This window comes from Aethalodelphis obliquidens, unplaced genomic scaffold (assembly GCF_003676395.1).
Source record: "Aethalodelphis obliquidens isolate GAN/ISIS:26980383/991018 unplaced genomic scaffold, ASM367639v1 scaffold9, whole genome shotgun sequence".
NCBI lineage: Eukaryota > Metazoa > Chordata > Mammalia > Artiodactyla > Delphinidae > Aethalodelphis > Aethalodelphis obliquidens.
In genome coordinates, this window is record NW_020837953.1 from 7,234,844 (window position 1) to 7,252,141 (window position 17,298).

General features: G+C 39.6%; 1 protein-coding gene across 2 annotated transcripts in view; it reads right to left on the reverse strand.

The window, feature by feature from the left end:
- Positions 1-17,281, reverse strand: part of TTC4 (tetratricopeptide repeat domain 4) — a 39,187-nt gene extending 21,906 nt beyond the window's left edge. Inside the window, exons 1-5 of one of the 2 annotated variants that reach the window (XM_027108420.1) lie at positions 17,131-17,281; positions 16,380-16,497; positions 15,055-15,216; positions 11,466-11,543; positions 9,902-10,026 (exon numbers count right to left, since the gene is read on the reverse strand). In XM_027108420.1, the coding sequence (XP_026964221.1) occupies positions 9,902-10,026; positions 11,466-11,543; positions 15,055-15,216; positions 16,380-16,497; positions 17,131-17,241 (594 nt within the window). In that variant the 5' untranslated portion in view covers positions 17,242-17,281. The remainder of the gene's footprint in view (positions 1-9,901; positions 10,027-11,465; positions 11,544-15,054; positions 15,217-16,379; positions 16,498-17,130) is intronic. The other variant, XM_027108421.1, reaches the window with a different exon arrangement.
- Positions 17,282-17,298: the final 17 nt, after the last annotated feature.

A 17,298-nucleotide genomic window follows, 5' to 3' on the forward strand; every position in this document is an offset into this window, starting at 1 on the left:
GTGTGTGTGTGTGTGTGTGTGTGTGTGTGTGTGTGTGTGTGTGTGTGTGTGTGTGTGTGTGTGTTTTAATAGCCTGTTCTCTGACATCTGGAAGGTACACATATGGTGTACATTTCACAACCAATCGAACAGACTGGGATTCTGAGCAGTCTTTTGTCTGACTGTGCCAATTCTCAGGGGCTTTTGTCATCTGAACCTTAGTTGTGGCAGCCTGTACAACAAAGGCCTTTACTTTCTTACGCTAGTTTTGGGAGTACACTTTCTAGATCTTGTATAGGCAGCATCCTTCACACTCTCCTGTGGGGACGCCTCTTGCATCTTATTGGCTTGAGTCACTATTAGGATATATCTAGTTAATGGCCAGACAATGGATCTTTTAAATTGGAGAAAATTCTAAATTGGTATATTTTTTAGAGAGCTCTCATTATAAACAGCTATTTTATTGGTACCTATGATAAAGCCAAATTAGAAGGTGGAAAAAATATATATGTAAAATGGTTAACCTAAGAACTCCTTAGTTTGTTTATTTAATTAATTTATTTAATTTTGGCCACATGGCTTGCAGGATCTTACTTCACACCCGTGCCCTAGGCAGTGAAAGCATGGAGTCCTAACCATTGGATCTCCAGGGAATTCCCAGAACTCCTTAGTTTAAAACAAACAAACAAAAAAACAGTTTGGGAAGCCTTATTTGTGGTCTCTGCTTCCCCTCAGTGGGTCTTACAGATGCCAATAAAAACATTAGGATAATTAATGTTAATTAGGTTGATTAACAGGGAAGAAAAAAACTGAAAAGCAAGTCTAGAGACTTCTTCCCAACAAGGTGGAAATTTTAAAGGGCCTCATCCCAAATGGATAAAGAAATCTTTAGACGGTTATTAAGAAATGGGATAAATAAAATGAACATTAATAGGATTAAAAAGGTTCTGATACAACACTACCTAAGGTTGGATGGGTCAAAGGGACCCTCTATTGGTCCCCAACATTAAAGGGCCCCAAACAAGTCTGTTCTATTTACCCCAGTTTAAAAACTATGTGTCGTGTGTGTGTTTATGTATGTGTGTGTATATATATATATATATTTAAAAGCCTAGAAAAAAACTACACTGAGATACCTGACCAACTATTACTTGGGGCAACAGTTAGGCCAATTAATCAAGTTAAAAGATTGACAAAAAGGCCTGAGTGCCTTGGCTCAATCTCTCACTGGGGACCCCAGAGCCTTTTATACAAAAATAGATTAAATGGTTGGGGGATAAAAAGAAAAGAAAGCTTCTGGGACTGTTGTTAAGACCAAGGCTTGTCGATCGGATCCTGATGGAAACTAGTTAAAGGTATAAAAGATGACAGAATAGGGCACCCCTGGTGGCGCAGTGCTTAAGAATCCGCCTGCCAATGCAGGGGACAAAGGCTTGAGCCCTGGTCCAGGAAGATCCCACATGCCGTGTAGCAACTAAGCCCGTGCGCCACAACTACTGAGCCTGTGCCCGAGAGCCACAACTACTGAAGCCCGCATGCCTAGAGACCGTGCTCTGCAACAGAAGACACCACAATGAGAAGCCAGCACACCACAACGAAGAGTAGTCCCCGCTCACCGCAACTAGAGAAAACCCGCGCACAGCAACGAAGACCCAATGCAGCCAAAAATAATTAAATAATTTTTTTTAAAAAGTTGACAGAATGGAGATGAAAGTTTATATAAATTGGTATATTTAAATGGGCTTTATGTAAGATGGTTATATCCCTTTTGCCTAATTATATTGTAGGATAGACATTATGTCTCACTGGGGAATGCTTCCCCTGCCTATTTTAAGACAGCGTACATAAATCTGCCCCTCAGACAATATTAATTAAACATAATAAAAGAAACCAACAAGGTTACCCGAGCCCACACTATATGAAATAAAACCTGGGAGTTAATATTCAGGGGCCAATAAAAATAATAATGGAGATTTTTGCTCTGGGTTTACCCTATACACTCAGAAAGAGAGCCTTGGTTGAAGGCCTTGTGCAAACTTTTGAAGGCATGATAAATTGAACCCTAAAGTTCTAGAACACAAAACTCTTAATTTTCAGATAGTTGGAAATTTTCTCACTGATATAAAAATGCAAATTAAAGAAAATATAGTTCGGCCAATCAATCTTTTAATATCATTTAGGCAGCAGACCAGTTCTTTAGAGAATTTAAAGCAACTGTCTTTGCGTTGCAAACCTCTACAAATCAGAAATGTAAATACAGCCCACAAACACCTGAGACTGAGCCTAGTTAGCTCAATCAGGTAAAACCTGAAACCAAATGAGACAAAAAGGCTCTTTTAAACTCAAACTGCTGGAAAGGCTCCCTCACTCAAAATCTAACTTATAGCCTCCTTAAGGGATTTATCAAGGACAAATATAAACCTTAAGTCTTTTCCACACATAGTATAAGCCTTAGTCATCTGAGCAAATAAATTTAACTTATTCCAACTGCTATTTATAAACTAGTAAGTTTATAATACCTGATTCATAACTACATGTTAAAGCTATGAGATCTCTAGTTTTGTCTGTTTATATGTCTGTGTGTACATTATATATACAAGATGTCTCTACCTCTGGAAAATATTATCAAAATTAAGTTTATAAAAGAGCTCATTTAATTGACTTAAAAGTAAGCACTTACAAATTAAATTTTTCTAAATATAATGGAATCTGGCCAGAATGAATTTCAGGTTCACATGACCTAGGAAATATTCAATATTAAATTGTATCTGGTAATAGAGCTAGCTTAAGCTTGTTGGTTTAATCAATATAGACATAGACATACCTTACTTTTATTGTACCTAGGTTAACTAAGTTCATGTTATTTCTGTTGCAGAGTTTATCAGCAAGAAAAATTAACTTGGTATTGTTGACTGAAAAAAATGCACAACCTAAAAGTTGAGAATTATGTTTTATTTGGAGGACTTGCTGAGGACTTAAGCCTGGGAGGCAGCCTCTTAAGTCCCTGCTGAGGACTTAAGCCTGGGAGGCAGACAGCTCTAGGAACTGCTCTGAAGAGGGAAGGGAGGAGCCAGGATATATAGTTTCTACATAAAACCAGGTAGTCGGAACATCGAAAGATTACTGTTAAATAAAAACAGACATCTCAAGTTAATGAATTTAACACTTTTCTATGTATGGGAAGATGCAAGAGTCTGGGCTCACTGAAATCATTCCTTTGATATATATGTTATATCTTAACTATCTAGGGCCAGTATCCTGTTTTTTCCTCCATCCTGAATCCCCTCAGGGTGCACAGTCAGGGGCAGCTGTGGTGGCTGATGGCTTGATGGCTGCAACATCCTCTGTTTACTGATAATGGCAGGTGACATTCTTCATCTGCAGTATGATGATATCTTCATAAGTTATAAAATAAAGGTAAATGAGACAAGAGTTTACAGGTGAACTCTTAGGAATAATTATGTTTTGGGTATGTCTATCTATAGTTTCTCCTGATTTTTGGTAACTTGAGTTTTGCTAAGTTAAATTAAATGATGAGAATTCACTGACTATCCAAGTCATTTCAAATAAAATACTGGAACATTAATTGCTAAACAGGTCTAAACTTACCTACTTTTGTCTCCTTACAAGAGGGAAACTAAAGATGTCTGGGTTTATTAGACACGTCTTGTACCACATTGAGGAAAGAAATTATGCTATAAGATATATGTTTCTAGACGTTCTAGAATATTCCCAAATTTGCCAATCAGGAAATGCTAGTATAACAAACAGTTCACAATTACTTGCTGCTTGTCAGTTTTGCTAGAGATTAAGATTTTTAAAGGTTAAAACTGTAATATGTAATTAAAGGCACTAAAAACAATAAGGGAAATGTTTCAGTATGCAAGTAAAGTACGATGTGTGTTTTCAGCAAAAGAAGGTATGAGGAATGGAAATACATTTTAAGGGGAACAAGTGATTTTGTCCTAGAGCTGGTTGTTTCTAGATGGAAAAATAAGGAACAAACTAATATGGATACAGAAAGTTGTGGAAGGTTTGTAGAAAGGAAGCCCTGAAAAAGGAGTTTTGCACATGGTCAGGCTGGGACTAAATTAATGAGGTAAATGGATTTTGTTATTAAAAGTAGGTTGGGGGGCTTCCCTGGTGGCGCAGTGGTTGAGAGTCCGCCTGCCGACGCAGGGGACACGGATTCGTGCCCCAGTCTAGGAAGATCCCACATGCCACAGAGCGGCTGGGCCCATGAGCCATGGCCGCTGAGCCTGTGCATCCAGAGCCTGTGCTCCGCAACAGGAGAGGCCACCAACGGTGAGACGCCCGCGTACCGCAAAAAAAAGAAAAAAGTAGGTTGGTGCAGGACTAGATTTGGTTCCTTTCTCTATTAAGAGAAAAAAATTTTCTTGGAATACTGTTTTTGATAACAGATTATATGGGTTTCTTTGCCTTTAGGTGATGTGTATTTCCTTTTGAAATCTTTTTTTTTTGGTCTGCATTGGGTCTTCGTTGCTGCACGCAGGCTTTCTCTAGTTGCGGCGAGTGGGGCTACTCTTGGTTGCGGTGTGCGGGCTTCTCACTGTGGTGGCTTCTCTTGTTGTGGAGCACAGGCTCTAGGTGCACGGGCTTCATTAGTTGCAGCACATGGGCTCAGCGGTTGTGGCACGTGGGCCCTAGAGCACACGGGCTTCAGTAGTTGCGGCACGTGGGCTCTAGGGCACGCAGGCTTCAGTAGTTGTGGCACTCAGGCTCAGTAGTTGTGTCTTGCAGGCTCAGTAGTTGTGGCGCATGGGCTTAGTTGCTCCACAGTATGTGGGATCTTCCTGGACCAGGGATCGAACCCGTGTCCCGTACACTGGCAGGCGGATTCTTAACCACTGCACCACCAGGGAAGTCCCTGTTTTAGAAATCTTTTGTCACTTTGGTTAAGTGAATAAGTATTATTTCACAATGACCTATGATCCTATTTGACCAAGTCAAACCTTTTAAAACCTTTTTGATATTCTTGACACACTTTCCAAATATCTAATTCTAACTGAAGTTCTTTTGACCTCCAGCTAACTCTGGGAAGCTTCAAAGGAACCCTGAGGCATCTCAGAGGAATATTAAACTAATTAGTTTTATTTGGTATGTTAAATTACTTGAAAAACATTGTCAAGTGATTGGAGATAAACCTTCTTAGATTATGCTGTGTGGGTAAATGTTAATATAGATATTCCAAATTTTATATGGAATTCCTAAAAATCTGATTGTCCTGGTATGTTATCAGTCATAATTCTAATTATTATCTTAAAATGTTGTATGTCACAGAAATGACCAAGTTTCTTGTCAATTACATTGTAATCAGATCTTTAACCATGCCATTTTAAGTCTTTTGTCATTTACAGACAATCACTGTTTTACTTTGATGCTTTTATAAAATGAAAATCTTCAAGAAGATTCACAAGGACTTTGAAAAATACTAATTTCTGATAACTTTTAGATCATACCACTGAAATGGGTAAGAAATTACAAAAGGGGCTTCCCTAGTGGCGCAGTGGTTTAGAATCTGCCTGCCAACGCAGGGGACACGGGTTCGAGCCCTGGTCTGGGAAGATCCCACATGCTGCGGAGCAACTAAGCCCATGCTCCACAGCTACTGAGCCTGCGCTCTAGAGCCCGTGAGCCACAACTACTGAAGCCCACGCACCTAAAGCCCGTGCTCTACAACAAGAGAAGCCACCACAATGAGAAGCCCGCTCACCACAGCGAAGAGTAGCCCGCACACCACAGCAAAGAGTAGCCCCCACTCACCGCAGCTAGAGAAAGCCTGTGTGCAGCAACGAAGACCCAATGCAGCCAAAAATAAATAAAATAAAATAAATACATTTATTAAAAAAAAAATTACAAAACTCTAATGGAAAACCCAATGCCTCCATCTAGATCAACAGGACATAATTACATGGGACTGAATGAACTGATAAATATGATTTATAATTTTATGACTTTTTCTGAAATATACCAGCTTTTAATCTTGGCTTTCCAGAAAAGCTTTCCTCTTATGGCAACCATGACCTACAACAAATTGAGAAAGTATACCTTTGTAAACAAAGATGAAACATTAATTTTTTTCTCTCCACCTGATTCCTCCTGCATTTGGCTTCTCCAGCTGGCTCCCCTGTGGACCTGATGGCTTACTGTGACAATATTACAACTAGCTATACTAACCATTATTTTAACTTGCTCTCTTGTTGTTTTCAAATTATTTATACCTTGTGCCTCTCTTTGCTGCACTACAACTTTATTAATTTACTAGCTATATTACTTATATCCTGTCTGTTTTATAAGATTGTTGTCTCTTGCATTACCCAAAGTGTAACCAGGCCTCCAACAAAATTAATGATGGTTAAACATCTTGAGGCAGTTGATCATATATACAACTCTACACAGAATAATTGTAATAGTGCAACTCTAGATATGGGAAGAAGCAACAAGGGAAAACATTTCCTGAATAACAGACTAGTAAGACAGGCGATCCAAAGAATTTAAGATTATCAGTAGGACCTGATCCAAAATTAGCACATTGAGTAGCCTACCAACAGGCTCTCTGCCTGATCTAGGAATGAGCCTTCCTAGCGCAGTGGGAAAAAATTGGTCATGAAATGCCTCCCAAACATTGGTCGAATTTATGATCAAGAGGAGGCACTGTGGACAAAGAATGTAACCTGCCATTTCAGTAAACAAAGAATTTTGTGGGCATCAAGCCATCAGCCACTGCAGCCACCCTGATGGTGCATCCTAAGGGATGCTCAGCATGGAAAAAAACAGAATACTGGTCCTACAGTTAACGTGCATATCAAAGGAATAATTTCAATAAGCCCATCTCCCCATATAGAAAGCACTAAATTCATTAACTTGAAATGTCTGTTTCTTTAATTAGCAGTAGTCTTTTGATGTTCGACCACATGGGTTTTTTTTTTTCCCTATATCTTTGCTTCTCCCCTACCTGCTCAGAACAGTCCTTCAGAGCTATCTGAGAGGCTGTATCCCAGGCTTAAGTCCTCAGTAAGTCTGCTGAATAAAACTTAATTCTCAACTTCTAGATGGTGCATTTTTTTCAGGCAGCAGTTCTTAGAACATATTTTAAATAGCTGGTTCAAAGTTTTTTACCTTTTAAGTCTCATGTCTGGGCTTCCTCAGGGACAGTTTCTGTTGATTTTTTTTCCTTTTCTTGTAATTTTTTGTTGAAAACTGGACATTTAAAATAATATAATGTGGCAACTCTGGAAAGCATATTCTCTCTCTCCCCTCCCCAGTGTTTGTTGTTGCTGTCACTATTGTTTGTTTAGTGACTTTTCTGAACTAATTCTGTAAAGCCTGTATTCTCTGTTATATGTGACTACTAAAGTCTCCAGTTAGCTTAGTGGTAAGATGATGACTGGACAGATTTCCCTAAACGCCTGGAGCCAAAAAGTCTCCCAGTCTTTGCCAAGGGGCTCTGCAGTCATGTTTGGACAAGGCTTCAACAATCACCCCAGCAGTTAACAATTCAGCCTTAGCCTTCATTTCCTGCTGGCACAAAGCTTCCAAATCAGCCAGAGGTTAGAGCTTAGGACATTCTTAGATCTTTCCTGAGCACATGCATAGCAAGAGCACATATGTGACCTTCTAGATTCCCAGGAATATGTTGGAGCTTTTCAAAGCCCCTACAGAATCTCATTCCCCAGCTTTTCCTTTTAAGTTTTCTGGTAAGCCTATTATTTGCCTCAGGGGTTTTCCACTGCCTCAGGCAGATGCAATCTTAAATAACTGCCTCAAATTGTTTTTAACAAATGCCTCCTACACCAACACTCTGTGAAAAAGCTTTTCCTACTGGGATAGCTTCAAGATGTGTCAAATAAAAACAACTTGTAAGTGGGATCTTCTAGATGGTCAAATAATGACATTTCTCTGGGAATGGGGCTTTGAAGGAGCTCTAATCCTGTTCTGCCTCTGGTGGCTGCCAGGCTGCTCATTTTCACCATGATTGTGGGCTGTTGGCTTTCAAGGCTACTATGCAACTAGGGAGGGAGGAGATGGGGATAGGGCAAGTTAAAAATGCCACAAAGCTTGCTGTTCTTACGGAGGTTCAGCCATTTTTCTTGAACAAACACTACCGAGATTGCTGCAAGCCTTCCATTCATTTCAGAGTTATGGAAAAGGTGATTGAGCATTTTTGTCCATTTTCCATGGACTTTATAGAGAAAATTTTTCCGGGTCTTTAGTTGGCTATTTTTGCTGACATCACTTCTCTTTACTGATTTATCTACTTAAGTCTATCAGTTACTCTGAGAGAGGGATGTTGACATTTCTACCTATTTATACATTTGTCTCTTCCTTCTGTGAGTTGTCAATTTTTGCTTCATACATTTTGAAGTTCTATTATTAGGTACATACACATTTAGAATTGTTAAATATGCTTGATAAACTGACCCCTTCATCATTAAAAAAAAAATGCCTTGCTTTATCTCTGGTAACAGTCATTGCCTTGAAGTCTATTTTGTCTGATCTTAACATAACCATATTGGGTCTATTGCTCACATATACCAAGCACATGGGAATCCAAAATCAATTTATACTCAGATAAAAGGGTATAATCCTGATACTCTGCAAGCAATGTCACCCATACCTAATGTCAGGCTTTTGGGCCCTGAAATCTCCCTTTAATTATGCTGCAGGACCTAAAAGCTTTCATTTAGGTCGAACAACGGTTTTTCTGCAGATAAGCTCAGCGATGGCCTTCCACAGTAGCCCTCTTGATCTTCTCTCCTGTGTATACCACTCCTAGAAATTCTGGCCCACCCCTAGTTGCCTAGGCTCAGAATTCTGTTATTGAGCCATGTGGGTCCACACATATCTACTTTTGTAGATATGACCAAAATGACCTCTGACTAACTTATCCCTGTTCAGGGCCAGCTCTAGGCTCCCTTGGCACTGAAAATTCCCATTCCATAGTATAAGCAGTGAACCTAGACCAGGAATCAAGAGAACTCAAGTCTGGATTTGTACTGAACAGACTTGTGAGGCAATAATGCACAGGACTAAGAATGTGGACTCTGGAGCCAAACAGCCTGACTTTGAAGCCCAGCTTCACCAGCTGTGTGACTTGGGCAACTTCCTGATCTCTCTGCTTTAGCTACCTCACTAGTGGAAGGTAAATTAGAACAGTGCCTCTCTTATAGGACTGTGTGTGGTTCAGATGGATTCATAGAAGTAAAAATTTTTAAATAGCACTTGGAACATACATACAGTTAGTGCTATCTAAATGTTGGATTTTTTTTTTTTGGTAGTGTTGGCAGTCTGTTATTACAGACTACAGAGTTAATTTTATCATCACTGTTGCTGTTATGTGCCAGAAATGTAGCATTTCATGAGCAAGTTATAGGTGTCTTAATGCTGGGAGTTACACAGTATTATAGAAGCTTAAGATTTTGATTAAATGTTTAACTGTCCTTTCCCCTCCTCTCTTTCAATAGCTATACTCAGTGTGTAGACTAGACTACGGCACTAATCTATTTATTCAAATCATAATAGTCATAAATTTATCAAGTACTATGTATTCTTCCTTGCCTCTATCATATTATAATTATTTATGTACTTGCTTGTTTACTTATCTGTATCCTCCAGAGTGCCAAGGGTAGGGACTGATTTGGGGTTTTGTTTGTTTTTATTGTTTGGCTGGCTGTTGTTGTTTTGGCTGATCCCACACATGGCTTGTCGGATCTTAGTTCCTGACCAGGGATTGAACCGTGGCCCTCGGCGCCGAGTCCTAACCACTGGATCGCCAGGGAATTCCCTGGGTTTTGTTTTAAAGAAGAAAAAGTTTACAATGACCCAAGATACAATCTGGGAAATGCTAATTAATTAATTAATGCTAATTAGCAAATGCCAATTGGCTGATTTTGCCACCAACCTTCAACTTGTCTGCTTTAGCCCTCATTTCCAGAAGCTTCTTCTCTGTGGCATCTATCTGCAGCCCCTCATCGCACCAGTTCACAGCCTCGACATAGTTTTTCAGTTCCAGATGGCATAAGGCACCTGTAGAACCCAGCACCCTTAGTATCTGTGGACAACAGGCATGGGAAGAGCCATCCTTGAAAGGGACCCCCAACCTTAACCAGCTACCAGCCAGTACCCTGAAGGGAAAATGGATGATAAAGACCCTTGTAGTACATTCCCCAGACAAGGAAGACTATTTCTTGTATCTTAGATCAGAAAGATTTCTAGGGCCCATTCAGCTCAAAACTCCTGTAAGCCTTTCTGGTATCAAGGACTCTTAAAGTAGGGAAGGCTACAGCTTAGTGGCAAAGAACACAGTCTTTGGAATCAGACAGATCTGGACTGGAAATCTGGCTGTCATTTACCAACTAAACATTAGACAAAGGACTGAGCATCCCTGAGCTTCAGGTTCCTCATCTATAAATGAGAAGAATAAAGTTCATCTCAGATGACTTTCTTTAAATGGAGAGAGAAAGCAGAATTTGTCTCAGTCATTCACAAAAGCAATGGCAAGACCAAAGACATTAGGTCTCTCCTAAAATTGTTCTTGATGGCTACCAATTTAAGCTGCCTCTCCTTTAATCATGTTTTTTCTCCAGTTAGCCTCTTTGGGCTTTCCACAGAATTTAAAAATATCAGAACTGTAAGGGCTTAAATGTCAATAGAATCCAACCTGATCTTCCAGAGATGGGCATACTGATACTCAGAGTGGGTGTCTCGCCATGGTCACATGGTAAGGTAAAAGTGACAATTCAATCAAAGTACAGACTTCCAGCCTGTGGCAAATTCCACAGGACTATACTCAACTTACTTGCCCATCTTTGTTCAGTACCTCCTTTCCCTACAGCTGAAGGACCTAGATCTACTTAAACCCCCTAACCATGATTAATTAAGCAATAACTTTGATAAAGCATTTTAAGTTGGTCATGAGGATACAGAGATTAATATGTAATGAATAAATTAAAGTTTACAAATCACCTTTGAGCTTCTCAAAGAAAAGGTGAAGTATAAAAGTAATAAAAGCACTATTATTACACACAAAGGTCAGACTACAAGAGAAAAAATAATCTGGGAACATCTCAGCATTAGAGTTAGCAGCCAAAGTCCCATAACTTATCTTTTAATTAACATTAACATGGCATTTGAAGATCTTGCCTTTCAATCAGCTAGTTTGGAAAAAAAATTAGAATGTGGCTTTTAAAACTGCTTTATTTTAATTAATTTTATCTTTATTAATTTAAAATGAGGAGTTTCAATTTCTCTACAAATTCTTAAAACACAGAGGGTTGGATTATTCTCTGGGGAATTCTTTTAAAAATGGCATGTTGCTGTTGACAAGGACTTAATATCAAGATGGCAAAAATAAGGTGACTTCATTAGTATCTTAGCACCTTCATATCAAAGCTTAAAATACTTCTGGTGCAGTGCATGCCAGCTTTTCCGCGATGACAATCATACTACAGCTCTACAAGACTTACCTCTTACTATTGCTTTCAGGTGGCAGGGTTTTAGCTTCCTGGCAGCTGTCACATCATTGAGAGCAGAACGAAAATTGCCTAACAAAACACCATTTAGTAAAAGAGAAAACACGTTTTGAGATCAGATTACTTCCAAAATTTTGTGTGTAGAAACAAAAACACTCTTGGACAATCTTGGAGAGATAAAAATCAGAGCAACTGTTTATATTGGGTTGGCCAAAAGGTTCGTTCGGGTTTTCCATAACATCTTACAGAAAAACCTGAACGAACTTTTTGGCCAACCCAATAGAAAAAAATAAAGTTGTGCTCATCAAGCACCTTAGAAATGTTTTCAGCATCAGGCAACCCACCGAACAACTATAAATGGCTAGTAAGCATATGGAGAGATACTCAACATCACTAATGATTAGAGAAATTAAAATTAACATGAAATTGGTAAAAACTAAAAACAGATAATATCCAATATTGGTGAAGATATGGAAAAAGGACACTCTAAGAGTAAATTAGAGAGCATATTGGCATGCACTTTGTACATACACTTTGACCCAACAATACTCTTCTAAGAACTGATCCTCAAAAATGCTTGCAAAACAATAAAGATGTTAAAAAAAAAAAAATGCTCGCAAAAAAACAAAAAAATGCTTGCAAAAATGTAAAAGGATAAATGTAAAAGCATGTTAACCACTGCATTACTTTTAATTATGAAAAGCTGGAGATAACCTAAATACCCTCAATTTAGTAATGATGAAATAAATTATGGTAAATCCATACTACTAAATACTATACAGCTATTAAAATGAGTAAGACAGTTCTGCATGTAAAAGCATGATAGGATGTCTGTGCTATATTATTTGAAGTGGTGGGTCAATGTGTATAGAAGCCCATCTTTATAAAACAAACCAATCTAAATATACAGACACAGGTACACACACATATATATCTGTAAGTGCATTTAAAAAAGGTGTGCAATCATACACACTGGTTATCCAAACTAGGAGGCATGAGACAGACTTTCACTTTCTAGTTTATACTGTAAGTATTACTTAACAGCTTGGTATTTACCTATTAATTTCACTTCTAAAACTCTAGCCTGGGGGTCAGCAAAATTTTTCTCTAAAGGGCCATACAGTAAATATTTCAGACTTTACAGGCTACATATGGTCTGTTATACATTCTTCTTTGTTTTACAATCTTTTAAAATTGTTTTACAAGAGGTCAGGGATCCAGATGTGGCCTGTGAGTCACAGTTTGCCAAATCCTAAAGAATAACCAGAATTACTGGAAAAACTTTATCACTAACTTTGTTCATTTTTGCATTACTTAAAAAAAACCTAGGGCTTCCCTGGTGGCGCAGTGGTTGAGAATCTGCCTGCCGATGCAGGGGACACGGGTTCGTGCCCCGGTCCAGGAAGATCCCACATGCCGTGGAGCGGCTGGGCCCGTGAGCCATGGCCGCTGAGCCTGAGCGTCCGGGAGGCTGTGCTCCGCAACGGGAGAGGCCACAACAGTGAGAGGCCTGCGTACCACAAAAAACAAAACAAAACAAAACAAAACAAACTTAAAAGCAGCTATATACTCAACAACAGCAGAATAGTAAAGCAAATAGTGTAAACCCTGGTATGTCCATATGATGCAACTTTATGTAGCTATTAAAATAGTATTCACAAATAATTTAATGACAGGTGAAATTGTTTATGTTATAAAATTAAGTGAAAAGAACTGAATACAAAATTGGAAGAACAGCATGATCCTAACTATGGAAAAAATACATATAAAAGAAATCCAAAAACTTCTGGTAAAAGGCAGTAGACTGAACATATGCAGTTCAACCCCTACCACTTCCCCTCTGCCACAAAAAAACCATAAATCCACAGAGACAACAAGAATGAGAACAACAGAGAACACATTTTAAAGCTGGAGAACAAAGAGACACAGGCTAAATGCCTAATTAGGCTTGAGAAAACTGACTTCTAAGCCAGCAGAGGGAAAACTCAAAGCTACCAAGCTATACTGTAGAACCCACAAAGTACTCAGGACTAAAGAATCAACAGCACCAGGTACCTCCGGAAGCGTGGGTAAAGGGGTCTTCCATTTAGTGTATTCTGAATCAAACTTGATTCCACATCCTAACGCTAGCACTGTGTACCCTTCAACAATTCATTTTACTACATTTATTACTACAGTTTCTTACTCTGCTAACTAGGGATAAAGCTGTTAACCTCATTTATCTTACATAGCTGCTATGAGGTCAAGAGGGATAAAAAAAAAATGTGAAAGTGCTCTGTAAGCCATACCAGTGACATCATTTAAGGAATGTCTCTGAATATTACACATTTGCTCCTCTGGTTATCACATTACATGCAGTTTTTTTCTTTCAAGGTATTTTTGGTCTTATTAGCCCTATACATGACATTCTTTAGTTCCCCAAGGAAAGGAACTATGTAGCTCTTATTCGCAGTACAGTGCCTACACACAGTAAATGCTTTCTATTTACTGACTGAATAGGTAAATAAATTAAACTCCTTTAGGGAAAGGTCAGGTCTTAACTCACTTCTATGATGCCAGTGCCTAGCATGGAACAAGAACTCAGTTTGCTCAATGAAGAAAATGTACTCCTCCAGAAGTTAGAAGAGTGGGTTTCTAGTCAAGGTTCTGGCACTAACCAAAGGGGTCGCTCTCTGGGCCTATGTAAAATGAGGGGGCTGGTTGGCTCAAATAATCTCTAAAGTTCTAAAGGAGAAGACAGCTGGAGCGGCCTATGATTAGAAAGAAACTCTGCTCCAATGGTGACAAGTCCCAACAGACTTATCCCAGCTAGACTTGCAAGGCTTATTGTCTACCAGCCCCTCAGAAAAGGCTGAGGTCATTCCCAGGTCCTCTCTAAAACTCTGTGATAAGAAACATCGGTCTAATACGACCAAGACTATAGTCACCAACAATAATGCCACCCAAACAATTAATCAGTGTTTCCCAAAGTCATGTCTGCAGAACAGTCCTGCATGTTAATAAGTGTTACTTGAAAAGGGGGCTTATAGAACCTGAGAATCACAGGGTAAGGTTCTTTGCTGTAGGTTTTCTCAGCATTAACATACTAATGTGCACTGCGAATCTCCCATGAAGAAGCAGCACTGTCCAAATTTACTTGTTCAAAGAATGTTTTACTTCAAAGGTCCCACAGAATACTCTTTGAGAAATTCTCCCTTGTATTAATACAGTTTCTCTCACACAGAGAACTCTATTGCCTTAACCCTTCTAGCATCCTTGAGAAGAGGCCAGAAAAAAACTTTTTTTTGAGAGAGAGAGAGTAGAAGCATTTGGGCTCAAAAATTCCAGATCATACCAACTCATGCATTAAGGTATTTGATGTTACTAATTTGGTTCAGACAGTAAGAATTATACAACCTACCTGGTTTCCCTTTTCACCAAGTCTATCTAGAAAAGCAGAGCTCAGTTAGAGTAAGCTATCCTAGGCTTCTGGGATAAGCAGCTCCTCTTCCGCCGACACTCTCAAACCCTCCACTAGCCATCATACAGTTGTTTTTATCATAAGTTAATTTTTTAGAAAGTACTAAATAATGGAATAAATTACCCAGATAGTACTGTGCTGCTGCCCGGTTGGAATAAAGAACAGCATTCAAATCAGGGTCTGCACATTTCTTCTTTAATCCTTCAGTGTACGAAATCACAGCTTTCTTATAGTCTTTTTCTTTAAAGTAATCATTGCCCTCGTCTTTAAAGGTCCTGGCCTGTTCTGCAAAAAAGAGAAAAAATGATCACTATTTCCTATTTTTTAAAGGGCTCATTAAAAATAATTCTAAATCATGCAATAATGTAATATATGACAAACAAAAACAAAAAACCAATAGGGAAAGAAAACTCAAAAACGAATGCTATAAAACTGGGTATCACCATGGAGAAATAAAGTTACACATACTTAACTACAATCAATTCCAAATACTTTACAAGGTAGATTATTAAGTGTTTACAAAAAAAAAAAAAAAAAAAAAAAAAAAAAAAAAAAAAAAAAAAAAGTATACTTATCCTAGCTCTTGAAGAGAGGACTCTTTTTCTCAAATATTATTTTGCTTTTTTCTTATTTATTTGTTTATTTATTTTTGGCTGAGTTGGGTGTTCGTTGCTGCACGTGGGCTTTCTCTAGTTGCAGTGAGCGGAGGCTACTCTTCATTACGGTGCACGGGCTTCTCACTGCGGTGGCTTCTCTTGTTGCAGAGCACGGGCTCTAGGCGCGCAGGCTTCAGTACTTGTGGCACGTGGGCTCAGTAGTTGTGGCTCACGGGCTCTAGAGCACAGGCTCAGTAGTTGTGGCACACGGGCTTAGTTGCTCCGCAGCATGTGGGATCTTCCCTGATCAGGGCTCAAACCCATGTCCCCTGCATTGGCAGGCAGATTCTTAATCACTATGCCACCAGGGAAGTCTGACAGGACTTTTTTTTTTTAAGTACAGAAGAAACGGGGGGAAATTACACTTCTGTTTTTGCGCGTGTTGTTTGAGTCCCTGGAATACAAATTACCCTCCTCAACTTAGCAAAAGCCTACAAAATTGTTATAATTCAGTTAAAATTTCCCACCCAGTGAAAGCCCACTCCTACTTCCCCCACCTTTAGTATTCCAACAGCACCTATAGTTACACTTGGCACTTATCACACAGGTTTGTCCTGATTCTTTAGGGCAGTTTGGCTATCCACTGGAATGTAACCTTTGAGGGCAGTCTCATTCATTCCTGTATCCCCAATGCCTAGCATTTAGTAGGTATCCAAAGAAGTATATTTGGAATAAATAGTGACAAGTTAGCTCGGGCTAACTACTTCTTGTTATCCATCAGAAGCTTTCTGACCCACACTTTATCTCAATTCAATGGAGGAGCAAAACAAATGTTAGAGTCATTGAAGATACCTTCTGGAGATCGCTCTTCATCAAAAATAATTGACTGGAGGCAAGCCAAGTCAGGATTCTCCTGGGGATCAATTTCTGATGGCGCTTTCTTCATAAATAAGGGGATCTTTTCAAATTCCTGGAGGTTGTTAAGAGATGAATGAACTACATAAATAGGATTTTCCACTGAGTACATCCAATTCCATGTCTCTACATCAAAGTTTTCTTACTCATCATAATTTGCAAATCTTCATGATTGCCTTTCTCTCTCCCTATCCAGGCCCCAGTTTCCCATCTGTAAAACAGAGTGTAGAATAATCCCTAAAGATCTTTCCATTCTCACATTCTTATAAGAGTGGTAGTAATCACCATCGGTTGAGCGCTCGTATGTTCCTGGCACTTTACCCACCCTCTCACTTCAGCTCTGCCACAATCCCACGAGATTGGTGTTACAGTTAGAGGAATTTTACAAATGAGGGGATGGGCTCAGATAGGTGAAATTAACTGATCCAGTATTACAGCCAGTATGTGGTGGAGTCACAGGTTTCTGACTCCAAAACCTGGACACCTAAACGTACTGGCAGCTTAAGAAGACCCTCAAAACTTTTCGGGGCCGATTTTTAACACTCAAGTAGAAACCACCTTTCCGCTGGCAGCGGCAGGGCTCTGAGGTGAGGGAGGCGCCTCGGCGCCCTGGAGGCCCCAGGAGTGCGGACGACGCGCGCGCGCGCACACACACACACACACTTGCGGGGACCCCGGGCCCGCTCACCTCCTCCCACTGGTCCTCGTGGAACCCGCCGCGGTAAGGCTGGCTCTGGAACTTTTCCAGGAACGAGTCCATAGCGTCATCAGAGGCCGCGTCCTGCTCCTGCCGCTCCATGTCAGCTCCCTGGCTCTCCTGCCACGGTCCAGACGCCGAGAATCGCTCGACAACTTC